This window comes from Pelodiscus sinensis, chromosome 22, assembly GCF_052426305.1.
Source record: "Pelodiscus sinensis isolate ZL-2025 chromosome 22, ASM5242630v1, whole genome shotgun sequence".
NCBI classification, from domain to species: Eukaryota; Metazoa; Chordata; order Testudines; family Trionychidae; genus Pelodiscus; species Pelodiscus sinensis.
Genome location: NC_143073.1, coordinates 11,204,277 through 11,231,638, shown reverse-complemented (window position 1 = coordinate 11,231,638; position 27,362 = coordinate 11,204,277). Strand labels below are relative to the sequence as shown.

The window sequence follows — 27,362 nt, the reverse complement described above, 5'->3', positions numbered from 1 at the left end:
TCGAGGTGCCGAGCGCAGTGAGCAGCGCTACCCTGTCCCGGGAGACTGTCTTGGTCACCACTATCTTGTGGCCCCATTTGAGATGGAGGGCCCCTCGTGCAGCCCATGCATTAGCCTATCGCTGCCCTACATCCTGCTCCCTGCAGCGCATCGCCCCCTAGCACCACGCTGGGGCACTGAGATAAGCACAGACTGGGGGGGGAGAGAATCCCCCCGCAGCGCAGCGCCCCCTCCGAGCCAACACCCCAGCGTGGGGCTAATGTTTACTGGGAACAACAGCAGGAGCTACCTCCCACCACTGCTGGCTGAGTATCACATTGCGGCTGTCCCTTCCATTTGCATCCCACGGCAGCAGGCTGCAGAGTGACTCACTGCGGAGACGCAAAGAAAAACAAAAGTAGGCGACAGGCTCTGCTCTGCATCCAGGGGTTTCTGGCTCAGCAGATGCTGGGATTTGCATGGGGCACTCGCCCGAGGGCAGCCGGCCTGGTTCAAGGGCAGCAAGAGCCACTGGAATCATCCATCTCGGAGCATAGATCACCACGTAGGTTGAGTGTCTCTCAGGCAACCAAATTATCTTCCTGTCATGCTGGTACAGGTGGGGAAACTGAGGCAGAAATTGCAGGACCTGCCTGGAGTTGTCCAGGAAGCCTCTGGCAGAGGTGAGATTGGAAGCCCTGTCATGCTGGCTCACAGCTCAGGGCACTGGTAGTCAGGCTAAGCTTCCTCAAAGAGGCCCCCTGCCCTTTGCTGTTAGGGACCATTCACTCCCCAAAGCCTCAAACTGCTGCCAGCAGCCCTGCTGCAGGGGCCATGGCAGAGCAGGATGGGAGTAAAGGTGGGGCTGGAGTACTCTGTACTAGAGGGATTGGTAGCTGCTTTGCCCTCAGACATCTGTGGGGAAGAGACATGCCCAAGGCCCTACAGCAAGGCAGTGGCAGAGACAGACCTAGCAGTCCAGGGCATGGTGACTCCTAATCCCATGGCACTCGCCTGTAGTTACCCCCGTCTGCTACCTCTCCAGCCTGGACAGGCAAGCCGGGGTAGAGCAGACAGCAACATGGAGGAAATTGAACAATGATTAAAAGGCATGAAGATCCAGGCTTGGAAATCCAGCTTCAAAGGAAATCCAGCCTGCAGAAAAGCACACCCAGAGCAGCAGCATCCAGGCTTCCAGGCTGCATTCTGACCTCCCCCCATCCCCACCGTACCTGGAAAAATCATCCTTTCCCCACCCCCGTTTTCCTGAACCCAGTCGTGGAGGCCTCAGCTCTGGGGCACCGGTTCCTGTCTCTGTCACTTCCTTTTCTGCCAGCACAACCTTTGCCCTGCATCCAAACCCACCCATCCCTGGACAGGCGTCCAGCTGTAGGCCATCCACCCACCACTGCATCACATGTGTGTCACCTCTGCATGCCCCACTGCTGCCTCCCATAGCCAGCACACCAGGTGAAAACGCACAGCTGGGAGAGACCTACCCATCCACAGTCGGCTCCTCTTCCTCCTCTGGGCAGGATCAGCCCCTGGCCCTGGGGAGACCCCTCCCCTTTCTGGGAACATCTCCCCCAACCTTTGTCTTTCCTCTGTACTCTGCCCTCCAGGGACACAGATCCTGCTGGCCTCTTTCCAGAGTGGGTAGGATTGCCCCTCGGACCCCCCCCCCCCCCGATCACTGCTCTTGGCCAAGTCCTCTGCAAGGGGGTGAGTCCAGCTTCTTAATGCCAGGGCAGCTCAGAGCTCAGTGCCATGAGCCAGAAGCAAAGCACTCCCAGAAAGGAGCTGGGGGAGGGGGGAGGAGCAGCATGGAGCTGGCAGCACAAAGATCCCATGGCCTGTTCCAGCTGACGAGGGGCTAATGGTGCCAGATGGCAGCTACGTGTGTGTCTGGCAGAAATGGAATTGCAGGGGACCCTCTGCAGCCAGAGCCAGATGGAGTTGTCTCCCCAGCCAGCCCTTCCCCAGACTGGGCCGAGTCCCCTCTGCAGTCACAGCCTGGACAAGTCCCCCCCCCCAACCAAATGCACATGAGCAATCCCACCCCCAGCACACCTAGGCCAGAGGTACCCAGCTGGCGGGCTCGGGCTCTATGTCCCCCCTTGGCTCCTTATTGGAGTTACTGGTTAGTGCCCTGGCTTGGAGCAAATCTCCATTCCCCCCTCCCCTTCCAGCCTTGAGTCCCCATCTGACACTCACCAGCCTCAAGGCACAAGGGGATGGGCAGCTGGGAGATGGATTAGTGCGGCATTCGAGGGGAAAAACCACCCCACCTGCTAGAGGCAAAGGAGAATGAACTAAAATTCCCCCTAAATCCAAAGCAGCATAAAACCCCCCAAACTAAGTCTCCCTCCCCATCCCTGGGCACATCACAGGGAGAAGGCTTGGGGTGACCTAGGAACCTGGTATCAGTGAGACCCATTGGCATCTCCCTGCTGGGACAGGGTCATTTGCTGATTCTACAGACAAAGCAGAGAGCATGTGTTTGGGGTTGAGTGCATTTGGCCAGCATTCTGGGAATGGGCAGGTCAGTGGCTTAGGATTACAACACTGGACTCCCAGCGCTGCTGCACAGTTCACCACGGCATGCATGGCCACGAGCCCTGCTTCACAGAAGTGCAATTCAATGCAACCCCAGGGCTCCCATCACTAGGGCTCCTGCCAACTCCCAATGTGTCCTGAAGATCTTGGGTTGGCAGGGGGAAAGGTTCCCAGAGGTCTAAGTGTCACTGGATAGAAATGAGATACGGTCATATAACATCCTATCAAGTCTTTGCTGGCTTGTACCTGGTGTAGTCACTTGCCGCAGTGTCACTCCCAGCTCACCCCCGTAGTGTTTCCCAGCCCACTGTGAACTAGTGTAAATGAGTGCAGGAGACACAGGGCAGCAGCAAAACAGCAGCTCACATTCTGTACAATCACTATGAAACTTTCCATGGCTTGATCTGAACTGACTTGGGCTCAGCCCCAATCTCATTCATGACGCCCCTGGAGTGTCTCCAAGGTTTATTCAGGGCTGTGCAGAGAAATGGAACAATTTGCCAAGGGTCATGGTAGAGTCTCCATCATTGGACATTTTTACATGTAGATTGGATGTTTTTCTAAAAGATCTGCTCTAGGCCGGTTACACAGCAGGTCAGACTAGAATAGATGATCACAGGGGTCCCTCCCGGCTTGGAATAAAGCTTAGATGTCTTTTAAACAAATCAACATCCCATTCCCCCACCCCCACCTTGCAATAACTGGCCCCTAAAGCCCTAGCTTGCCTAAGACTCGTTTTAAAAACAAGGATGGTTCCAGTCTTTGTAACTGGGGAGGGAAAACTGACCCTGAAAGACTCAATCCAGGAGGCAAATAGGCAGAATCTAAATGTATTCTTTTAAAAAAGTCACAATTTTAAAGTCAATCTTCCAATGTGTGGAGAAGGGAATGCAATTCACCTCTGAATGATCTGCAGCTTTGCTCCCTCTCTGTGCCCTGGCAATCCAAAGCAGCAAGGGAGAAACCTGAAAGTGAAACTGACTAGCAGGTGAAATTCACATGCACAGGTTTGGAAATGTGAGTATCTAGCAGGATGAAATCTACCAGTGCAATGGAATTGCTGTTTGGATTGTTCAAGTTTTTCCATCTCCACCTGGTGGGGCTTCCCCCTAGTCCTGGCAAAGCCAGCCGCTGGCAACAGAGGGTTTTTCCCTTTCGCGTTTTCCCGCTCTGAAGCGCTGCTGGCAGATTTTGGCATGACCCTGGGATGCTCCCTGAAGACAATGTTTGACTAGGAAGCCACACACACAAAATTACAAACTGCCGCATGACTGGGCTTGAAGCTGAAGCTCCTTTCTGGCTTGCTAAGTAAATAGTGGGGGGGGGGGGGAGGATCGCATTCAAAATCTTCCATACCATGGTGCGGATCATGCAGTCAGACACATGGGCAAACTCTGCCACTAGTCTCCACACAGGCCCATGGGGGGGGTCACAAACCAGGGGGGACTGATTGTGCTGGCATGCGGGGTCAGTCCTCAGGCCCACTGAGGGAAAAGGGGCTAAAGGTCCACCTGATACCCATCTCTGCCTCTAATTGGGAAGCATGCACAGGGCACCATGAGCCTCTGCAAGGGCAACACCTGGGACAAGCCCCATCAGGGTCCTGAGGAGGGTGGACACCAGTGTTCCCTGTAAGCTGAGCACTTGAGCAGCCACCCAGGAGAGAGTCAAATGCCACCCACCTGATTGGCAGCACACCCACAGCTGGCAACATGGGTTTCTCCTGATGGTGCGCATGCCTCAGTGCACATAAAATGTATTCCACACATGGATGGAAAAAATTAGAGGGGACATTGGTGGACGCATTACGGAGCATCACCAAGACGGGCTTTCTATGGTACCTGAAAACTGCCCCCATGCAGCCCAGGAGCACGTGCAACCTCCAGGGTCTGGTCCTTTCCCTAGGGCCAAAAGGGGTGAGGTGGGGAAGGGGTGTAAGAGACAGAGAGAGATTTTCTGAGAAAGATATGATCAGCGCAGTCCCCAGACACACATCCTACACATGGGGACACCTCAACTCCTTGTGCCCCCCCCCCCCCGATGCTCCTTCCCTCCATGGTTCTGCCAGTTTTCCCACTGGGGGCTTCCCCATTGCCCCAGCCCTGTGCCCAGTAGTCCAGGCAGTGAGTATAAAAAGCCATTGTACAGCAGTGTGGCATTATAGGCAGGCCAACGGGGAACCCATACATGGAAATGCTCTTTGCTAGGACGGGAACCTCCTTGTGATGTCACAGCCATGCAAAATGGGTCCCACCCACCCCTTACCCTGCTCCCAGCATGCACCAGGGTTTCCATGGCAACAGGGGAGACTTGAGATCTGCAAGAATCATCCCTATGTAAACCCAGAGGCCTCACATAGCTCTGGGGTCTACAAATGGGAACCTCAGACTGGGCGGGCGCCGCTCAATCCTGACCCCTTCGCCCCTCCTCCATTCCGCTCCCCATGCTCCCTGGAGCAGTCTGTCAAGCTGTATTGCTGCTGCTATGTGACCAAATGTGAACTGTGCTCTCCAGAGCTGGGAAAAAAAAAAAAAAAACAGGCATTAACCCTTCACTTGCCGCCCAAGCAACACCCACTTTATCCACAGGCGGAGTTATGAGCCAGCTGGGCAAGAATGCCAAAAAGGAAATGTTTATAACATTGGCCTCCTAAAACATTCCACACAGACCTTCCACTTCGGAAAACTGGTTCCCACTCTAACGCGCAACATGAAATGGCTACAAAGGTTGGGGATGATCTCTGGGGATTTTACACCACATCACACATCTCTCTAGATCGCCGCACAGCGACGTGTGTAGACAGGATCAGATCCTTTGCTGAGGAGAGACCCGAAACCACCTTTGTTCGGCTTAATGCTAAACACAGGAGCAAGCTCATTTACTTCTATGGAACAAGTAACGGACTGAGAGTAACACAGCTTCAGGCTAGACGGCTCATCTTTACAGCTGTAACTCTGAAGGAGCTACGCTGAGTTACACCAGATAAGGATCTGATCCAATGTCTATAGGAAGAGGCTAATCATTTACACATTGATGTAGAGTGGCTGTCTCTATCTGGGGCTTATCTGTACAAAAGTGTTACATCACATTACTCACTCTACTGTGCTCGTCCGATTAATTTGGGGAAACACCCCCTTGTGCCATGACCCGTCACAGAAATGACCATGACGTGGGCAGAGATTTTCTGAACCATGTCAGGAACGTGCCCTAGTTTTAACAGCAACGTTCCAGGCAGTTTTGGAAAATCCTTACATTAAAACCACAACATCAAAATCAACCACGCTTGTTCCAAAGCCTGGCATGCTAAGGGCATGTCTACACTACAGCGTTATTTCGAAACTACAAGCTGAGCGTCCACATAGCAAGCCCATTATTTCGAAAGATCTATTTCGAAATAGCAGTAGTGTAGCCACTCCACTGCTGCTATTTTGAAATAGCTCCTCCCCAGGGCCAGTCAAAGTAATTATTCCCCAGTGTTTCCTGGGGCTCTAAATTGAGACCGCAGGTCCATATTAGGGGAGCCTGCCTTGGACTAGTTTTGAGGCTTCCTGTAGCGTGGACATGCCATTTCGAAATAGTTATTGTGGGAGTTATTATTCCAAAATAACTTTTTCAAAATCCTCTTGTAGTGTAGACATACTCTAAGTGACTCTCAGCAACTGGGAAGGTGAAGAAACAGCAGCACCAGCAGCCCAGCGATGGTTCTCACCCTCTGTGCAGCCCAGTGCCTTTTTGGGGCATGTCTTGCCAGGCTGGGCACTTTCACTCTTGCTGGGACATGTCGGGGAGGTTTCATTAAAAACCAGCCACCAATTGTTTTTAACCCATCCCCATCGACATCCAGGTTTGGGATCTATTTAACAGCCCCGAATGCTGTGCCTACGGATACGTGTGTCGCTTTTTTAACAGAAATATACGAGTCGGATTCTGCCAGCGTTTATGCCAGGACTAGCATCCTGGCCCCACTGCAGAAGGGGGGAGGTTACACTGACATCAGTGGGGCCAGGATTTCCCAGGGCGAAATGCCATCAGATCAGCCTGAGAGTCAGATCAGCCATCAGATCAGCCTGGTGCAGTGAGTTCTTGGAATATGACAGGATAAGGAACCACTCTGAAGGCCACGCCCAGCCACTGGTGGGGAATATTTCCAGCAGCTGAGCGGCAGGGAGAGGCCGCTCGGCTATTCCCGAAGACAGAGCTAGGATGCACTTAAAACCCCAAGGTGGGGGGGGGGGGGACAAAGGAAGAGCCGAGCCCCCCATCCTTTGGCATGACAAAAGGCAGCAGGAACCTCCCCTTTCTCATGTCACCTGAGGTCGCACAACCAGCATGGCACATCAGGAGAGTGTGCACCCAGGACCTTCACTTTGAAAGCACAGGGCTCTAACTGCTCCAGCTAGAGGAGGAGCTCCTTCAGCTGGCAACAATAGCAGGCTGTTGCCCATCACATAGGCTACAAGAACATGACTGACTCCAATCTCCAGCAGATCAAGTCTTGGGTTCCCCCAAGTACAGAGCCACCAGGCCCTTCCCCTGGGGAATTATATGCCCTGTGCTGCATGTCTAGGTCCATAGGACAGTACATCAGAGCCTTCACGTGAGAGAAGGGAGGGGGCAAAAACGGCAATGGACAAAAGATGCAGAGTTTCCAGCAGCGCTGGCAGCAGAGGGAAAAGCAGCCCCCAAACCTTCACCCTGGAATGCAGAGGCTGGGTAGGTAAGCAGCCAGTCCAGGAGTGGATGTGGCAGTGCCATTGTCCCTCGAGTCCTCCAAGGAGGGACCTCTCCAGCCTGCATCTCTCAGACGGATGCATCGACTTCTTGGCATGGCAACGTTTTGCCCCGATGCAGGTCTCAGCATCTTTCCCATCCCCCACCAGGGGCTTCCCTGGATCTGGGTTGAGTTTAGTCCATGGTGGAGAGGAAAAAAATATACTGAATGACTCAAATGAAGGCAGCAGCCAGCATGGAGTCTGAGGAGATGAAATGCTGCTCAAGCCAGTCCAGGGAGGTGAGAGCTCAAAAGTCACACGAGGGGGAAAGGAAGGTGTCTGGCGGCCTGAGCAAAGGCTGGCAGGAGAGCGAGATGGAGCAGGCACCTGCAGAGAGCAAGAGAGGATGGCATTAGCGGACAGCCGGACAAGGAAACCCCAAAGAACTATGGCCAGTTGAGTTAGAACCAGAGCTAGGCAGGGAAAAAGACGGTGTCCCCCTGGAAATACCAATATCTCAGCTTTCTTTGGTCCCAAATCAGGAGGAAGAGGTCAGAATACTAAAGTTTTCACAGAAGAAAAAGTTCAAAGAAATGGCAACGTTTCGTTCCAGATCCGTTCAACGTTCAACAGAGATGGCTTAACCCACCGTGGTGCTTCATGGGAGCTGCAGTTCAAGTGTCTCCTACCCACAATTCTCCCTTTTATGTGGCTGAACTACAACTCCCATAAGGCACTGCAGCAGCACAGGATGATGCATTTTGATGTTGAACTGATTTGGAAGAAAAACAAAACATCTTATTTGTTGAAATGAACCAAGATCTTTCTGTTCAGGTGGAACTGGACCCCCAACTGTTTTACTGAGATTTATGAAGGAAACCCCCAAAGTTTCAGCAAAACTGGTTTTTCCACAGAAGTATTTGGATTTGCAGCAACTACATTTTCCATCAAAAAGTCATTTTGACAGAAAATGTCTACACAGTCAGAATCCAGATTAATGCCACCTGAGCTAAAGGTAAAGCGCTATTAACTGCTTGCAGTACAGGGCTTATGACACACAGTGGAGCAGATCAGAATCCATCCAGCAGAAGCCAGCAGACACGTACACATTTAAGGGCCAGCTTCTGACATGCAGTCCCCTCATTCCCATCCACATGCAGACTAAATCTTTCTCGCCTCTTCTTTCTCCAACGCTGCTTGTGTCGTGACCTGAAACCATAACGCCATGGGCCTTATTCCGACCACGGATGCAGCACTGGATGCAAATTGTTCATGTGCTTTTGATTCACACTCCCTTGGAAGATTGGCTCAAGGAGGCTTGGATTGGAACTCCTCTGGGACTTCACACTGGATATGGCAGGACTGGGCAAACTGGGGAGCAGACAGGGAGTCTTGCTGTGTGTGAGAGGAACCAAAGAGTCCCTACCAATATGCAGTGGAACTACCCATAAAAGGGTCATGGATGCAGCATTTCTAACTGGACCTTCTCTGTCCCTGTCCGGTCAGAGGGTGCATGGAGTCTGAGCCACACTGGCAGTGCCAGTTCGCCCATCCCCTTCTTTGGGACAGTATCCTGCTGCCCAAGAACAACGTGGGCACAGAGCAAAAACCGTGGGAGTGGGGAGCCTAGAATTGCTCTGTATGGCATCTTCCCCCCACCCCCAGCAAGAGAGGGCGGGTGAAGGAGTGTCAAGCGATTTCCTCTCCTCTACGCTCTTTGCACAGAGGCCACCTCACCTGCAGCGTCCCAGGGCCGGTCTCCTGAGCCCTTCACCTCTTGTGCAGCCGCCTCATGAAGCAGCAGGTGATGGTGGCGAGGATGGTGATGCCCGTGAAGAGGGCACTGGCAATGCCCACGATGAGGGGAATGAACAGGGTGTCCATGGCTGGAGAGGAGAGCAGAGACACCCATCAGACCCTGAAAGAGGGCCCGGGGGGTGACACAGCCAGGCCCAGGGACCATCAGCTGGCAGAGAAGCCAGATGGCAGGAGGTGGAGAGGGCTTGGTGGAAAGGGATATGCAATGGGGGATATGCAATGGCTGGGATAGCTGGGGGATATGCAATGGCTGACTGCCAGATGTAGGGATATTCGGGGGAGGGCACGGCAGCACTCACCCGAGGTGTAGGGATACATGGAGGGCGGGGTATGAAAGAACTAATACAGGACATAGAGATACACTAGAGATAGGCAACGGCAGTCACCCAGGGTGAAGGGATACGCAGGTGTGGAGGTGATACACCTGCAGGGCGTAGGGATACACAGGGGCGGGGAGAACACAGCAGCACTCACCCAGGGCATAGGGATACGTGTGGGGGTGGTACATAACACTCACCCAGGATGTAGGGATACACAGGAGAGGCCACAACGGCACACACCCAGGGTGTAGGGATACGCGGGAGAGGCCACAACGGCACACACCCAGGGTGTAGGGATACGCGGGAGAGGCCACAACGGCACACACCCAGGGTGTAGGGATACGCGGGAGAAGCCACAACGGCACACACCCAGGGTGTAGGGATACGCGGGAGAGGCCACAACGGCACACACCCAGGGTGTAGGGATACGCGGGAGAGGCCACAACGGCACACACCCAGGGTGTAGGGCTACGCGGGAGAGGCCACAACGGCACACACCCAGGGTGTAGGGATACGCGGGAGAGGCCACAACGGCACTCACCCAGGGTGTAGGGATACGTGAGGGAGGGGGCACAGTGGCACTCACCGAGAGCGTAGGGATACACAGTGATGGAGTTGGACTTCACGGCCCTGGCATTGTACCAACTGTCGTCCGCGTAGCGCACCCAGGCAGTGACGGCGCAGTGGTACTTCCCCTCGTCAGACGGCTGCACTCCATGGAGCCGCAGCCGGTGACAGTGCGGCCCGACCTTGTCGACACTCATGTCCCCGCCCGATGCCCGCCTGCCCAGCTCCGCCACTCCCTCGCGGTTCACAGACGCCACCATCCGGCCCGGGGGCTCCTCGTCCCCCACCGTCAGCTCCACCCACCAGCTGACAGCCACATGCACGGCCTGGGTCGACTCCACCGAGATGTTGCACAGCAGCTCGGCCGTGTCCCCGCGGTAGGTGGCGGGGACGGGCAGCCATGCATAGACCATCAGCACCACATCTGCAGAGGAGACAAGGGCAGCAGGCGGTTAGTGCACTTGGCCCAGAGTCCAGTGCTTAGCCCCCAGGCCCATCAGGGTCTGACCATCCCCCACCAGCTGAACCCTGTGGCCATCACAGGCCAGGGGGATGGGACCACACACAGAAACGCATCTAGAAAACTGAACACAAAGTTGCCCAGTAGGGCATGAAAACTAGCGGTGGGGCAGCCCAGAAGGGGGCGCTGAAGGGAGTGGTGCTAGAGCGCTGGCTCTGGGGTGCTCGCACCCAGGTTAATCACACCCTGTTGGAACAAGAGGATTCACCATGCCCAGGAGCCCAGGGCAGACAGCAGAGTGGGGAGGGCAAAGGGAGCCCCCAAATGCACCCCAATCCCTCTACCCAGTCCATGCCTTGTACCTTCTGATTTCATGTGCACCTTCAGCCCCTGCGACCGGCTGCTGGCCACCTCCTGCAGCTGTGCATCGGGGGAGTGCACGTAGACCCGGGCCACGCAGCGGTAGGTGCCCACGTCCCCTGGCTGGGCCGACTCGATCCGCAGCCGGTAGGTGCCTGGGGTGGGCGTCAGCTTCTGCAGCGAGACTTGGTGCCTGCCCCCTTGGCCGTTGGCATAGCTCTCCCCCACGACGGCCACCCCATCCGTGTCCAGCTGCACCACCAGCAGCCCATCCCCGTCCTGCTCGCCCACCTCCCAGCCCACGGCATACACCACGTGGGGCACAGGGGGCATGGGGCTGGACACGTTGCACAGGAGCTCCAGAGCATCTCCAGCACTGAGCCGGACCTCAGGTGGGCTGGCCGACACCGCCAGCTGGCTCGCTGAAAGGGAACCAAAGAGGGGATGGGGAAGTGAGAGCAACCACAGAGCCCAGCCCGGCCCTAAGGAGCCCCATGCATTGAGATGGCTCCCCTCCCAGCACTAACCTGGAGTCACTTCTGGGGTGGAGCACAGCTGCTGTTTAACAGCTGCACAGCAGCTTAGGGCAGTGGGGGCAGGGTAGGAGCAGGGGTGGGCAAAGAGATATTTCCTGCCCGGCTCCAGAGCCCCTCACACAAACCTCAACTTGAAGCCCCCCAGGAGAATCACAGAGTCCTGCTCCCTTGAGCCACAGGGCCTGATTTCTTGCCACTTGGCCACCTGCAAACATGACTGCTCTGGGCTCACTTTGCACTAGGGCAACCAGCTGCTGAAACAGGGGACAAGAAACAGTGAGGTGGGGTGGCCCAAGAGGCAGGATCCCAGCAGGCAGAGGGCTAGCAGCTCCCACAAGGACAATGCCTGATCTCCTCCCCCTGACAGCATCAGCAAATGCCCTGTGGTCCCTTATCCTGCCTCCTCACGGGGCCCCGCCCAGCAAGGACAGACACAGTAGATGGCTTGGGGTCAGAGCCAGCCAGGACTCACCAATGGACTGGACAGTCACTTGGGCCAGTGCTGCCCGTTTCTCAGCGATCAGCTGCCAGGTGCCATCAGGGTCCTGGATCCACTCGCCTACCGTGCAGTGGTAGTTGCCCGCGTCACCCAGGCGCACCCGCCCGATGGCCAGCGTATACTGCTCGGTGCCTGCCTTGGCCACAGAGAGCTCCCCGGTGCGGTACCGCTCGGCAAAGTGCCCGCCCGCTTCCACAGCAAAGTCACGGCGCACCCCGACCACCTCCTGCAGCGTCTGGCGCCCCACGGGAGCCTCTGGGGCCGAGACCCCAAAGGAGACGGAGAGATGCGTGTGCTGCAGCGTCTGGCTCTGGGCCGTGCAGCTCAACTGCAGCGCCTGGCCCTCCGACAGGCTGAGCTGCAGGGGGGAGGTGCCGACCATGCGGCCTCGAAGAGGGTGTCCGTGTGTGAGGGCCGAGACCCGGAGCTTGTCAGGGATCACTGCAGGGGGAAGAGAGGAGAGATGGGAGCAGGGTCAGGCTGGTCTCTGGAGCAAAGGAGGTGAGAGTTGGGGAATCAAGACACCTCTGGGTGACCCCTCTGCTCCCCCACAAGGGGAAAGGGGGCGGGGATGGGGTGCTGAGCCAGAGCCTCGCAACAGAACCCACTTGGTCCAAGATTCTAGAACATGTTCGAGGCAGAATCGGGAATAGAATCCAGGGATTCTGGCTCCACCCCCACCCCACCCCCGCGCTCCCCATTCTAACCACTAGCCGCACTCCCTTCCCAAAGCCAGACAGGCCCCAGTCCAGGCCCCCAGGAGCCCCGCCCTACCCTACCGGCTCTTTCCCTTTGATATCCCCATCCCAGGGCTTTAATCCCTGGGAAGCTGGCCCGTGGGGAGAGAAAATCCTGCAGCCCATAGGACACAGAGCAGCTCAGCCCTCAGTTCCTCACCACTCCGGTGGGCAGACACGGGGGAGGGGCAGCGGGTCCCAGAACTGCCCACTAAGCTGCCCCTGCTCCCAGCTCTGCACAGTGCTGAGGTCCCAAGGGGCCTGATCCTGTTAGGGCCTGAGCACTCAGCTCCCCAGGGCAGCTGCTGAGCGAGGGCTTTCCAAGCTGCTCTCTGGCCCAGCAGCTTTTGTGGATGCTGACGGGCCCGGCAGGATTGGGCCCCTACGTCCAGCTGCCCCTCCCCTCAGAAACTCCTTTCCAGAGCCTCAAAGGCAGAACACGACCTCTGCCAGCCCAGCTGCCCTGCCCAGCCCTGGGGCTCAGGCTGGCTGGCCTCCTGCCCAACCAGGCCCCCTCCAGGGCAGAGCTAATGCCCTGGCAGGTGGGGCAGGGGGAGGCTGTCCCTGTTGCCTGCCCTGGTCTGCAGGGAGAGCCAGAGCCCTGGGCCTCGCTGAGGTGAAAAACCTTATTGTGCCCCCCCACCCATGCCAGGCAGGGAGAGGGCGGGGTGTAGGTGGGTGGGGAGGAAGGGTGGCTGGTCCGCTGGATGGGCCTGGATCTCCAGTGCCTCCGCTGTGCCCCAGAGACGTCCCACCCAACACCCCTCTCGCCCCACAAAAACAATCCCCCCGCAGGGGTTGGCTGTGCTCTGAGAAGGCCACAGTGATTTGCAGGCCGCCTCCCCTTCGGCCCCGCAGCTCGCTGGTGCCCTGGGACAACACCAAGGGGCTAATCCAAAGGGCCCAGACAAGTGGAGACAAGCCACGAGCCAGACGGAGTCTGCCCAGGCTGCAGGGGAAGAGGAACTGCGGGATTCCCCACACGCCGACCTGGTTCCCCTTTCTGAAGAACAAGCACCAGAAGTGGGATAGTATCTCCCCCAACCAGGCCGTGCTTCCTTCCCGCACCGGCGGGCGCAGGGGTCCCGTACGGGAAAGGGGAAATCCACGAGAGTCCCCTTGGAGCGGCAGGGAGCCGAGTGCGTGAGGGTGACTCCACATCTGTGCGCAGTCGCTTCTCATCGCCTCAGAGCCAGGCCAGGCCCCGGGAAGGGCCCCAGCACAGCCAGGTTCCTGCAGCAGGAGCTCCACAGGTGGGTTCCCACAAGGGCCGGCTACGGGAGGGTGGAGCTCACGCCTGTCACTGGGCCCTCTCTGTGCTCCCTACAGAACATACGTATGGGAGACTCAATCCAGCAGGTGCCCCAGGACCGGGACAGTAGGGGGTTGGGGGGTCAGGACTGAGGGGCATCCGCACAGCTCTTGGGGGGACTGGCTGAGGGTCAGATTCTGGGCTGCATTTGCACTCCCCATATTCTGCACCAGACCAAGCCCCGCCCACAATGTGCATTAGCGCAGCCCTGAGGTTGCTCTAATGTACACTCTGCTCCAGAGGGCCTCCTGTGCGCCCTGGCCGGCCCCCTCCTCTGAGGCTGGTAACGGGGCAGGTTCAGAGACTGGGCAGGGAGGCTGCTGCTGTGCGGGGGTCCCTAAGGAGGGTTGCTCCCACCCACCCTCAGACTCCCATTACCCTGCCAGTGCAACGCGGAGGGGCCTCCGCACAGCTGAGAACCAGCCCCACGGATCTATGAGTCTCAGGCTCCCCGTTCTCACAGGACCAGTGGCACAAGCCGGGCTGCAGTGCTGCCTAGCGAGGGCCCGTGCTGGCTCCCACGGGCTGTGCAACCCCCGTTGCGGTTCTAGGTGCAGCCAGACACTCAGTGCGCTCGCTGCCCTTCAGCGCCATGCCAGCCCCCAACCCCCTGGGCTGTGTAATCAGCGGCCTGTTAAGAACAGAATCCTCCCCGAGCATTCATGCAGCGCCTAGCACTCTGGGGCTCTGACCTAGGCCTGGCCCTTGGGCACGCCCATGGGACAGAGAACAAGTACAGAGTCAGTCCCTCCAATGGACGGCCTGATTCTCCACTGCCACCCACATCCTCGTGCCTCGTTTGCACCCATACAAAACTGGTGCGACTGGCAGGCTGGCCCTTGTCACTGGTGCAAGTGACGCTCGAGGGTCTGGGTGGCATCTTTATTTTAGTGGTAGAGATGTAGCCGTGTTAGTCTGGGGTAGCTGAAGCAAAATGCAGGACAATGTAGCACTTTAAAGACTAACAAGATGGTTTATTAGATGATGAGCTTTCGTGGGCCAGACCCACTTCCTTTGATCTGAGGAAGTGGGTCTGGCCCACGAAAGCTCATCATCTAATAAACCATCTTGTTAGTCTTTAAAGTGCTACATTGTCCTGCATTTTGCTTCATCTTTATTTTAGTGATTCTACATTGTGGGGGAGGAGTGGAAGGGAGGGGTCTTAGACCCATCCTCCCTGTCCTGTCCGCAGTGCTGCAATGGGGTAACGGGGAGCCAGGCGGTGTTCATGGGGCATCCCCCAGCCCTGGAGCCCCGAGAGTAGCCGGTACCCGGGTACCTTTTAGCACCACCTTGCTGCTGTAGTTGCCGTGGTATTTGGAGTCGGTGGTAGGCGTGTAGCACTCGTAGACGCCGGCGTCCTCGGCCTGCAGCCGGGCGATGCGCAGCTCGACGGCGTCACCACGCAGGCGCTGCACCGAGACCTCCCCGCTCTGCACACGGGGGCTGAAGACGGCGTAAGGGAAGCCGGGGTCCTTGGTGCTGACTATGCCAATGGAGATCTCGGGCGCTGTCGGGCGGTACAGGAACCACTCGAAGTGCTGCTGCGTGGGGCCCTCGTACTCCGAGACATTGCATGGGATGGAGATGGCCGTGCCCTCCACGCGGAACAGGGGTCCTGGGGGCAGGTGCACCTCCCGTGCCCCACACAGGCCTGCAGAGAAATGGAGGTGGGGGGGGCGGTTAGTGACGCTGGAGCTCCAGGGACGAGGTTGTTCAGAGCCTGGCATGGAGCCAGGCTTTGGGTCAGACCCCGCACATGCTCAGCAGCCCTCCTCTCCCTTGCCCAGCTCTCTGCCCTATGTCCCCACCCAGCTGCTGGGTGCACAGGCCATGGTGCTACCTAAGATTCCAGACACTGGGACCTGACCCCTTCCTGTTGGGAACTGGGTCAAGGCACAAGGGCCCCAGTGGGCAGCGAGAGGCCCCGTCAGCCCTGGCCCAGGCCCTGCCTTCGATCACAGGCGGTGGGAGCGTGGGAATCTCAGACTAACTCCTGGTGAATGTTTGTCTCCATCACAAAGCCCCACAATTCTGCAGTATCTGCCCTGGGCAGAGGGGAGGGGGAGGCAGGCCAGAACTGAGGGGCAGGGAAGGCGTGAGCCTGGGGCTGGAGTACTGGAAGTGGGATGTGGGTTGGAACTGAGGGTCTGGGTGGAGCCCTGGACAAGGATGGGGGGGGGGGCAGATTGGAACTGAGGGATGGGGGGAGCCCTGGGGTAGGATAATGTGTGTGAGAGGAGGGTGGGCTGGAAAAGAGGGGCTGGGGGCGCCCTGGGGTAGGATGGGGGGGCTGTGGGTTGAAATGGAGGCGTGGGAGAGCCCTGGGGTAGGATGGAGGGGGCTGTGGGATGGAACAGAGGGAAAGGGGAACCCTGGGGTGGGATGGGGGGGGCTGTGGGTTGAAATGGAGGCGTGGGAGAGCCCGGGGTGGGATGTGGGGGGCTGTGGGATGGAACAGAGGGAAAGGGGAACCCTGGGGTGGGATGGGGGGGGCTGTGGGTTGAAATGGAGGCGTGGGAGAGCCCGGGGTGGGATGTGGGGGGCTGTGGGATGGAACAGAGGGAAAGGGGAACCCTGGGGTGGGATGGGGGGGGCTGTGGGTTGAAATGGAGGCGTGGGAGAGCCCGGGGTGGGATGTGGGGGGCTGTGGGATGGAACAGAGGGAAAGGGGAACCCTGGGGTGGGATGGGAGGGCTGGCTGTGGGTTGGAATTGAGGGGCGTTGGCAGAGCCGTGGATGGGGCAGTGGGGGTGCCCAGCACCAGGAGAGCGGGCGGGGGGCTATGAGTCGAGACTGACAGGGCTTTGGTGGAGCTGCGGGGTGGGAGGCTTTGCCCAGCTCAGAGTCGTCAATTTGCTTCCAGAAGCCAGAACAGCGACTGGCTACATATTTGCTTGCTGCCTCGTGACAGAACCGCCTGCCCTGCTGGTGTGCCAGCACCACAGGCAAACACCTCGTACTGAGGAGGAGACTCCAACACTTCCCTGGCCAGCCGCCAGGAGAATCACAGGGGCATTAGCTGGCTGCCAGAGCTGAGGGGGAGGCAGGGAGCAGCGGCCATTTCCAGCCTTGGGGCGGTTCCAACCCAACACCCGCCCCCCTCAGCAAACAGACAGCTGCTGAGAGAGGCATTTTCACTTGCTGCTCCCCCAGGCATGGCTGGGAGCTGGGGCTGGTTACCATTGAGACGCGGGAGCCATGCCAGGGTTCTGAGCCCCACTGGTATTAGGGCAGCGCCTAGAGATCAGGAGCCGGCTCACACATGCCAGGCGCTGCACAGACACACAGGAAGAGACAGTCCCTGCCCTGGAGAGCTCACAGGCCACAGGAGGAGAAACTGAGGCACCAAGCAGGAAAATGACATGCCCAAGGCCAGTGCCAGAGACTGAAACAGACCCCATGTCCCAATGCAGCACTCCAGCCACTAGCCCACACTGCTACCGCCTCAGCTCCTTAGCAGCTCCTTAGGAAGAGCATCTCAGCACAGAACAACTCGCTAGCCAGAAGAGAGGCGAAGCCCTGGCAGATTCCCTGATCTGACAGGCTGGGGAGCAACGCAACTCAGCTCCTGCCAGCGCCGCAGCTGCGGCCCAACCCGAAGAACTTTGCTCCCATCCCTGAACGTTGCCACCCCTGCTTGTCCCCACCCAGTGCGCAGGGTGACAGGCAAGTCTGTTTCCCAACACAGACCCGGGTCTATTGTCTCATCCTCCAGCCGCGCCTGACACCCGCCACCGGCACCTCCACAGGACAATTGGCCTCAGTGTGTGCCAGCGCTAGGATGCCGAGGGAGAGGGGGGAGATACAGGGATTGCAACATTCTAGATGCACAAAAGGCTCCTTCTCCGGCATTTGTCCTGCACGAGGCGAGCCAGCCAGACGCCTGGCTGCACACCTGGGCCAGGCAGGCTGGGTCACGCCCCCCAGCAGCCGGCTAAGATCCAGGCCACTACGACAAAAGCAAATAGGGACTGGGTCTCCAACAGATCACACCTCTCCATGCATGTTAAGTCCCCCCCGCCCCACGCTCATTAGCCCCGGCACAGACGCCTGTCATCCCATCTCAGTCCAGCTTCTAGAAACTCCACCTGTGGCGGTGGATTGGCAGGTGCCAGCTAAGCCCATCTGGCCCTGTGACGTGCACTGAAGGGGTGCTCTCCCGGGCCGAAGAATACAGGCCCCAGAGCTGGATCACAGATGTCAAGGGACTACCATGATCTAGTCTGAGCTCCCGCATGATCCGAGCCAGAAATTACCCACCAGCTGCCGGTAGCCAACCCATAACGCTTGCATGAGCCAGAGAGGGTCTTAGAGACAGAGGCCCTGTGCGAGGGCTACAGCAGCTGTTCTGCCAGTCAGGGGTCTCAGCTGTAAAACCTGAGCAGGCGCAAGCCTTACCACTCTGCATGGGGGAAGGGAGGGGGCAAAGCCCACGATCATGAAGGTAGGAGAGCAGCCAAAGCCGACAGGCTGCCCTAGGCTGAGCCCCACCACCCAGGGCTGAAACCCTTCAGCTTCTGTCCCATGTGATGGGGCTCAGGCTTCAGTTTGAGCTCCTGGCCCCAACTTGTCTAAGCCAGCCCTTGGTGACCCCATTAAAATGGGGTCGTGATCCACTTTGGCATCCCCACCCAGAGTGCACTAGGGAACTCCTCTCCCTGTTATAAACGTGCCCCTGACTTCCAGCTGGAATTTGCCCAGCTGCTGGATCGCGTTGTGCCTTTGCGCATGAGGCCGAGGAGCTAATTAGGCATCGGGGACGACAGATTCCTGTTTGTTTACCACCAGTAGCTGGGCCCTGGTTTTCATTTGGACCTGCTGCCTGTGACCCATTTACGCAGACCCCTGGCAGCAAGGGACTTTAGAGCCAGGGCTGCAGAAACTTACCAACCAAAATAAAGGCAAGCAGGCCCTGCCCTGAAGAGCTGGTGGGGGGCACGTGCAGGGGTTGCTGGTGGGTCACATCTGAGTCCCACGGGAGAAGCAAGAGGCCACTGTGTGGAGGCATATGGCTCAGCAAACAGGGTGGTTTCTGGGTACAGGGACTGATATGGGGGAAGAGACGCACTGAAGGCAGACCTGCCAAGGGGCCCAGCCAGAGGTTCCCACCAGCTTTGTAACTGGCACACAGGCACCAGATCACCTGTGGGATGGCGGATACCTCATGTCCCTGCTCCTAGCGCACCCCGGTCATACTGATACTGCAGGGAAGAGGCACGTGGGCCAGGAGTGTGCTGGCCAGCCAACCCAACCATGCCAGCCCCAAGCTCTCATGCAGCACAGCCATGATCCAGCAGCTAGACACCTCTGCCACACTGATCTCGGGCTGATGGCTGAAGTACAAATGGGGAAACTGAGGCAACAAGCCAGCAAAGTGACTTCCCAAAGCCATGCTTGCCTCGGATCCGCTGGGATTTTCGGAGCAATGGCTGAAAATCCAGAACCAAACACGCCTGCCTAAAGCCAGCTGTGCCATGATGAAGAGACCAACTGCTCCAGTTGAGCCCGGTTTCTCTTGCCAGACCCTGCGTGTGGTTTGAGGCATTCCCTATGGGCCCAAGGGGGCAGTGGACAGCCATGGCAGTGTGCTCTGGCCATGCCCCCAAGCTGCCCCTATGAGCCTCGGGCAATGTGCCTCAATGGCTCACACCCCTCCACTTGTGCCTCTCTAGGGGCGAATGGGGCTGGCTCTTCAGATCCAGTGCCTTGCCTCAGAGCGGCCTTTCTGACCACCTACAGCTGCCCCCTCACTCTGAGCGTATTGTGATGCCTCGGACTCCAAGGCGCCTTCTCCTTGCCACAGCCGCTCCCCCAGCAGCCTAGAGCTGCGGAGGAAAAAATTCAGAGGCTGAAGTTTGACACATTCAAGGTTTTTTGGCTCAGGGAGTGAATATTTTGAGGTGAGGAAAGTGACTCACCCTAGTTTTGCTTTCTAAGTGGTGTTTCCTGGTTGGAAGGATTTAAATTCAGCATGGAAAAAAGATCAGAAGCAGATTCCCCCCACCCCATACCCACACACTTTGGAAACTCAGCCTGGAAGGACTGACGTGTTTCAGTCTTTGGGAGCTCCTCTGGAGTTTCTGCGCTCCGCTCGCCTTCCCCTCCATGCCCCACCAACAAATTGACCAGCTGTGCTGTGAAGCAGACAGCTGGGAGAAAGTGGGGAGAGTCACAGCTGAGCTTGGGGGTGCCTGTGCCAACTAGGGGGTGGGAGCGGAGACACAGGGAGAAAGCTATAATTCATCAGTACAGTTGCTTTTCTGCTGCTTGGCACCTGCTGGGCTTTCCAAAATAAGTGTGGTTTTAATACCAGAAGACAGCTCGAGTGATAATTGGGAGGGGAAGGGCTGCTTGACATTGCTGGAGTTGGAATTATTATTGTTGGCAAGTATTACAGAAGTGCCCAGACCCCGAGCTCAGGGCCCTGCTGTGCCAGGCGCTGCACAAACACACAGAGAGAGACAGTCCCTGCCCTGAAGCGCTCAGTTTAAACAAAGGGTCTGGGGAAATGCAGGGTTAAATCTTGATTTAAAAATGGATGGTGACGGAGAAGCCACCCCAGCCCTGGGTAAATTGTTCCAGTGGTTAATTACTGCCAGGCAGGCTGGCCTTACCAGGAGGCGAAGTGAGGCGGCCACCTCAGGTGCCAGACTGGAGGCGGGGGAGCTGCCACAAGGACCCAGAGTGTAGAAAACTGTGTCTGCTGCTGGTGCATATGTATTCTCTCTGCAGTGCCGCGAGAGGAGTAGAACAGGAAGGAGGCAGAACTGAGACCTTTCCAAGTTTTGGCCCAAGCCTTGGGTGCTAAAATGTTGTGGGCCAGCCCTGCTGCCAAGATGTAAAATCTAGGCCTCTTTTCCAGCCTCAATTTGTCTGGCTTCAACTCCCAGTCACTGGCTTGAATCCAGATGCCCTGGGTCCCGATCCCATGTCACAGCTATGCACCCCCTCCTACTCTCTAAGGCAGTGGTTCTCAAACTTTTTGGCCCGTGGCCCACCCCGCACAAAGAACACTCTTCTACAGACCACCAGCCAACCACCCATGATGATGAAAGGGTGGGGTGGGGCTGCATGGTCTGGCTGGGAGGAAGAGAGGGTGCAGGAGGGAAGCTACAGGAGAGGGGTCAATGTGCATGACCTGGGAGGGAGAGAAGATGCCGGGAGGGTTGGGGGGTCAGGACATGAGAAGGATGGGGGGCATGTATCTGGCTCCATGCCTCCCACCACCCTCAGCATAGCCCACCCCACCCTGCTGCTCTCATTGGCCATGATTCCAGCCAACGGGAGCAGCGGGGTGGGGAAAACCTCCAGGCAAGCCGTTTTCTGTGCTGCCATTCCCCCATCCGGGGGAGAAGCAGTGGCAGCACACAGAGCCACTTCCTTCCCCTGCAAGCCTGCCAGGATGGCCTGCCTCTCCCCTGCAGCGGGAAGCCAGTGTTGGTGCTTCAACTTCATGGGAGGGGAAATACAGGGCTGGAGTGTTAGTGTAGGCTCCCCACTGTGCGGGCGGGGGCGGGGGGGGGGGGGGGCGGGGTAGGCAAGCCCTGAGCCCACAAGATGTTTGCAGGCCACTAGTGGTCTGCAGAGCGCACTTTGAGAACCATGGCTCTAAGGCCTTGGACTGAAACGCAGCTGTGCAAGCCTCAGGGGAGGGGCGCCTTTCCTTTATCAACACAAAGGGGCAAACTGGCTGTGAACCAGCACCACCCTGCCCCAGTCTCTGGAGGTCAAGGGGCAGGGTAGCAGTACTAGGCTGTTATCTTCTCTGCAGTCTGGGGGGGAATAAGACTTGCCCAGTGCTGGCACGCTGGGCTAATTCCTTAGGGTGCGTGCGGCAGGAGGAAAGCGAGGTGTTCTGCTGTCCCCAGAGCGTGATTCCCGCAAGGTTCAGTCACTCTGCCTAGCCCCTGGAGAGGAGGGTGGGTGCTGCAGGGAAGAGACGGGTCTGGGAGCTGAGATGGAGCAGCCTGGGCTGTGGATCAGAGGTGTGGCCAGAGCGCACTGTGCGGCAGCTATTTTCTGTCCCCCCCGGGGGAAGGAGGGTGAGAGTTAGAGCCACGCTGAGGCTGCTCTGATTTATACCGGGGCAGGCCAGAGCCTGGAATACCAGGAGTGCCAAGTTAAAGCCATTTGTGCCCACAGGGCAGGCGGTTAATCAAAATCAGGCCCATGACGAAGAGCTGTCCTTGCTAAAAAGTCACGCTGGGCCCACAGAGCAACTCACCCTTTCCCGGAAACCCCACCAACCGTAGGGGATTTATGCCGCATCACCAGTGAAATTCCCTGGGGGGCAGGCCAAGCTGGGACCTTGCGGTGCAAGCAGCAGGCACTAAGGCCTGGCACAGGAGCCACGATATGCCAGCTGGAGAACCAGGGGTCGCACAGGTCTGGGGCAGAGTCTTCTCCTGAGCCCTTCCCCCATCCACGATCTGTCCCTATTCACAACTGGGGACCCAACCAGACAGCCCCATGGGCAGGACAGACGGAGTCGTCTCCTGGGTCTGATCAGCTCTTGCCAGGGCACCATTAGAAAAGTCCAGAGCCGGTTGTTAGCATGCGGCACAGCCCCTCTCCCCTGCCACAAGCCGGCCTAGGATCAAAGCCCAGCGGATCCGAGGGAAGCAATCACAAAATGAGGATCAGTCTAAATGAAAAAAGTCAGAAAAGACACCCACCCGGACACATGCACCGAACGGGGCCAGCAGGCAGATGTTTCTGTAAATGGGGGCAGGACCCGTTGCCTTCTCCTGCCCAGTGCTGGCGTGGGCTCTGGCTCTGGGTCACAGAGGCAGCCCTGGAGGTGTGAGCTGCCAGGGCAAGCCCCAGGCACATGCACAGCCTGGTGTTTGGGGGAGCTGCTGGGAGGGAGTTACCAGGGGAATAGTAAGAGGCCTCCCTGCTCCAGTGGGGAGATTGGGGAAGGAGGAGTCAGGAGGGCAGGGCCCTGTTCCCTTGGCTTGGTGGGGGAGCAAGGGCTATGAACCTTCATCCTACCGGGCCACAGCACCTTGCCCCCGAAGGGGCAGGGCTCCCCCAGCTGCCCACACCCCCAGTGCCAAGCTGCCTCGAGGGCAGGGCTCCCCCCCCAGCCACCAGCACCCTGTGTCCCCAGCTGCCAAAGGAGCAGGGAGCCGCCCGCACCCTCAGTGCCCAGCTAGGAGGGGGACAGGGCTCCACCCGGCCGCCTGCACCCCCACTACCTCAGCGGCAGGGCTCCCCCCAGCCTCCCGCACCCCCGTCCCTTTCCCAGCTGCCAAGGGGGCTGGGCTCCCCCAGCCTCCCCCCTCCCTTTCCCAGCCTCAGTGCACCCCCGTCCCCAGGACTCGCCGCCCGCCAAGGGGGCAGGGCTGCCCCACCTCCAGCAGCTCTCATGCGCGGGCCCCCGCACCGCACCCCCATCCGTGCCAAGCAGCTGCAGCCAGGGCTCCCCGCAGCCCGGCGCTGCCCCTGCGCGGGCGACTCACCCATCAGCAGCAGCAAGCAGCCCAGCGCGGCCCGGGGCAGCGGCGCCCTCGCGGCTTCCATGGTGGCGAGCACCGGCCCGGCGCTGGGAGCCTTCGCCCGGGACGCGCAAGGCGGCCCCGTGCGCCGGCTCAGGAGAGGGGCGAGGTGCAGGCAGCCCGGGTCCGTTCGGCCTCCCCTGGCCCCGCCCTGCCCGACTGCAGCGCTGGGAACAGCCGCTGGGCGGCCCGGATCGATCCCCCGGCCCGGCCCCCGCCGCAGCCAGCGCCGCCACGTCCCGCGCCCCGGCTCAGAGCGACCGCAGGGCGAGAATGCTCCCCCCCCCCCCCCGCTCCCCGACCCTCTCCGTGCCCGGCGCCTCCCAAGCGGCCTCCCCGCGGGACACGGGGTTGCACTGCGCGCTGAGCGACCCTGGGCGGCTGTTTTACGAGTCCCAACGCAGAGGCGGCTGCATGTCAATGCTGGGCGGTGAGGGATCCGTGTGGGGCATTGCTGCGTGGCTGCTACACAGCTGCCTTGTTCCACCCCAGAGGTGGCTGCATGTCAGTGCTGGGCGGTGAGGGATCCCTGTGGGGCATTGCTGCGTGGCTACTACACAGCTGCCTTGTTCCACCCCAGAGGTGGCTGCATGTCAGTGCTGTGCGGTGAGGGATCCGTGTGGGGCATTGCTGCGTGGCTACTACACAGCTGCCTTGTTCCACCCCAGAGGTGGCTGCATGTCAGTGCTGTGCGGTGAGGGATCCGTGTGGGGCATTGCTGCGTGGCTGCTACACAGCTGCCTTGTTCCACCCCAGAGGTGGCTGCATGTCAATGCTGGGCGGTGAGGGATCCCTGTGGGGCATTGCTGCGTGGCTGCTACACAGCTGCCTTGTTCCACCCCAGAGGTGGCTGCATGTCAGTGCTGTGCAGTGAGGGATCCCTGTGGGGCATTGCTGCGTGGCTACTACACAGCTGCCTTGTTCCACCCCAGAGGTGGCTGCATGTCAGTGCTGTGCGGTGAGGGATCCCTGTGGAGAATTGCTGCGTGGCTACTGCACTGCTGCCTTGTTCCACCCCAGAGGTGGCTGCCTTTGAGCACTGGTGGAGCAACTATCAGTCCTTTGCACGCTGCTGTGACAGGGTGGGGGAGCTGCCCTGGGCAGGATGGAGGGGCCCTAGGACACTGGACACTTCCCCACTTCCTGGTGAAATAAGAAGCCTTAAACACTGAGAGAGTGGGTCTAAGGGTTAGAGTGGGGTCTAGGGAGCCAGGACTCCTGGGTTTTGGGAGGAGATTAGGATATAATGTGTCGCCTGCCTGAGGATCAGAATTCCTGAGTTCTATTCCCAGCTCTGTCAGTGACTTGTTGTAGGATTCCTGTGCCTCAGTTTCCTACAATGTATAATTTAGTTGATCCTGAGCTGCTTTGCAGGCAGTTGGGAGGTGGTGTTGCTAATTCATTAACATCCCTGCTGAGGAGTGAGACTTTCCTAGCTGTGCAGGAGACCACCAAGGGCCATTGTTAGGGGAGGAATCATCAGGTGACGCTTTTGTACCCAGCCAGACAAGATCTGTTTGGTCTTGTGGGAGCAGCATGGGTCTGGCCTGAAATGCTGAGTGTTGTCCCTTTGCAGGGCTGTTTTGGCTTTTAGAGGAGCTGTTGCAAGCAGTTGGCACTTTGCTCCCTGCTGGGATCTCTTGAAGGAGAGTCAATTCTCGGAGCAGAGCTGCCCCCAGGGACCGGGCATGGGTGTGTGCCTGTTGCCAGGAATGCCAGTGTTGCCGGGAACGCGACTGTTCCCGGACTGATGCACATAGCGTGGCAAACAAGTGCGCTAAGAATACACCTGAGCTACTTGACACAGGTTTCTCCTCCCCTGGGAAATTGACCTGCTAGGCCCTGAAATCTGCTACTGTTTGGGCAAAGGAATGACAACATTAACCCTCCTGACCGCGTACCATACAATGGGTTCCTGACCACAAGATCCATCTAGCTGCCTTTCAAACTCAGCTCAGCTGTATAACTGGGAAGCTCCCAAAGCCAAGAATACTCCCCTCATACACACACATACGCTCACCCCTGGCCATGAAGTAAGCCCTGGATCTGTACCCTGAGGGTAGCTTGGACACAGTCCTGCTGTGAAGGGGTTTGAAGTTGACTCCTTAACACCATGCCAGCACCCTCCAGGAACTTGGGCTATGGGAAATCCTTTCCCCTGGGATCCAGGAAGAACCTGGCTGAAGCTCATGCCGCAAACCTCAGGCCCGGTTCTGGGGAGTTTGCAGTATCCCTGAATGGGATTGTTCCTCTGCACGCTACTCCTGTAGGGACCTGGGAAGAGTGACCCAGAAATAAACCACCCAGCTCACAGAGCTCTATCCTGGGCCCTTTGGTGATTGTCACACAGCAGCTGTGATGCTGCCTTGAAAGGCACATTGAGGGTTCCCTACCTGTGGCCCTGACACAGGGTGACACACAACGGCCTCTCCTCCTCCTGCCACTATCACCTCAGCATAGGGAGAAAGACACCGTCTGCCCTGTGAGATCTCCATTCACTGCAGTGGGAGGCCATTAAGTTACAGTAGCCTTAACTCTGCTCTGTGTAAGTTACAGTAGCCTTAACTCTGCTCTAAGTTGCCCCAGGCTGAAAGCAACATCCAGCCCATTTCAGTGTCTCAATCAGCCTGATTCCCTGTTGTCCCCTTGTGTGCCCTTCACATCAGTGCAGGCCAAGTGTGAACACAAGGGCTATGTCTACACTGGCGCGATCTTGCGCCAGAGATATGCAAATGAGGCTAAGCATGGAATATCACTGAGCCTCATTTGCATATTGAATGAGCTGTCATTTTTGCAGATGAGGCTCTTGCGCCAGAAGGAGCTGTCTACACTTCCCCTTCTTGCGCAAGGAAAACCCTCTTGCGCAATGCCACTATGCTGATTATTTTTGGGAATAATGGCATTGTGCAAGAGGGTTTTTCTTGTGCAAGAAGGGGCAGTGTAGACAGCTCCTTCTGGTGCAAGAGCCTCTTTCGCAAAAATGGCGGCTTATTAGATATGCAAATGAGGCTCGGCGATATTCCACGCTTAGCCTCATTTGCATATCTCTGGCGCAAGATCGCGCCAGTGTAGACATAGCCTGGGTGTGTTGCATCCCCTTTGTACTGGGGTAAATGGCTGCACAAGCAGCAGGGGATACAACTTGGCCCCCATGAGTTCCAATGACAGAATAAAAGGTTGTACTACAGATCCAGCCCCGCCCTCCAGAGAAATAGTTCAGGATCCTCCCCCTCCACCCTCCTGCACTGTGCATGCTGCTCCCACCAGCTGCTGCACTGCTGGGGGTTGTTTGTAGAAGCAATTATCTGGAGCTGGACCTGTTCCAGTCAATATTTCCTGCCCAGCTCGTTGGAGTCTATTGATCCCGCCCCGGTCGATGCAGATTAATCTCCCTAGCACCTCCCCAGAGGAAACCGTAGACGAGCTGTCAAAGCAGCCGCCTGCTAATGGATTCTCTGAGCTCCAGAGCAACAGGTCTCTGCCCCCAGCAGCCCAGAGTCCAAACAGGCTGCTGGCAGGGAGCCAAAAGATCGGCCTGTGCTGGGGTGAGGCTAGCGGTGAACAGAGACTGGGCTCCCATTGAGCTGAAGTCTCCATGGGAGTTGGTCTCCAAGGGCCAGCCACAGAGGGAAGGTCTGATGGAGCAGGGAGATGGTGTGAGGAGATATCACAACCCTAAGGTTGGGATGAAACAAAAGACAGGACTATGTAGCACTTTAAAGACTAACAAGATGGTTTATTAGGTGATGAGCTTTCGTGGGCCAGACCCACTTCCTCACATCAATATGTGGAAGAAAATCGGCACAACTTTATAAATCAAAGTGATACAATCAAAAAAATGAACGCATGTGAAATTGACAAATCAGATTTTAGAACAGAGTGGGGTGAGGGGGGAAGGTTAGTGTCTGTGAGGTAATTTTCAATTTCACATGCATTCATTTTTTTGATTGTATCACTTTGGTATAAATGGTCATGACAATTTTCTTCCACAATTTGAGCTGAG

General features: G+C 57.7%; 1 protein-coding gene across 1 annotated transcript; it reads right to left on the bottom strand.

Annotated features, from left to right (window-relative positions):
- Nucleotides 1-3,353: 3,353 nt before the first annotated feature.
- IGSF8 (immunoglobulin superfamily member 8) lies at nt 3,354-23,613 on the bottom strand. The gene is made up of 7 exons (XM_006115223.5): nt 23,324-23,613; nt 15,136-15,510; nt 11,781-12,248; nt 10,775-11,194; nt 9,972-10,376; nt 8,985-9,133; nt 3,354-7,634 (listed from the first exon to the last, which is right to left on the bottom strand). Exons 1-6 carry the CDS (start codon nt 23,382-23,384, stop codon nt 9,018-9,020), a joined length of 1,845 nt encoding a protein of 614 aa, XP_006115285.3. The 5' UTR covers nt 23,385-23,613; the 3' UTR covers nt 3,354-7,634; nt 8,985-9,017.
- Between the last annotated feature and the right edge of the window lie 3,749 nt (nt 23,614-27,362).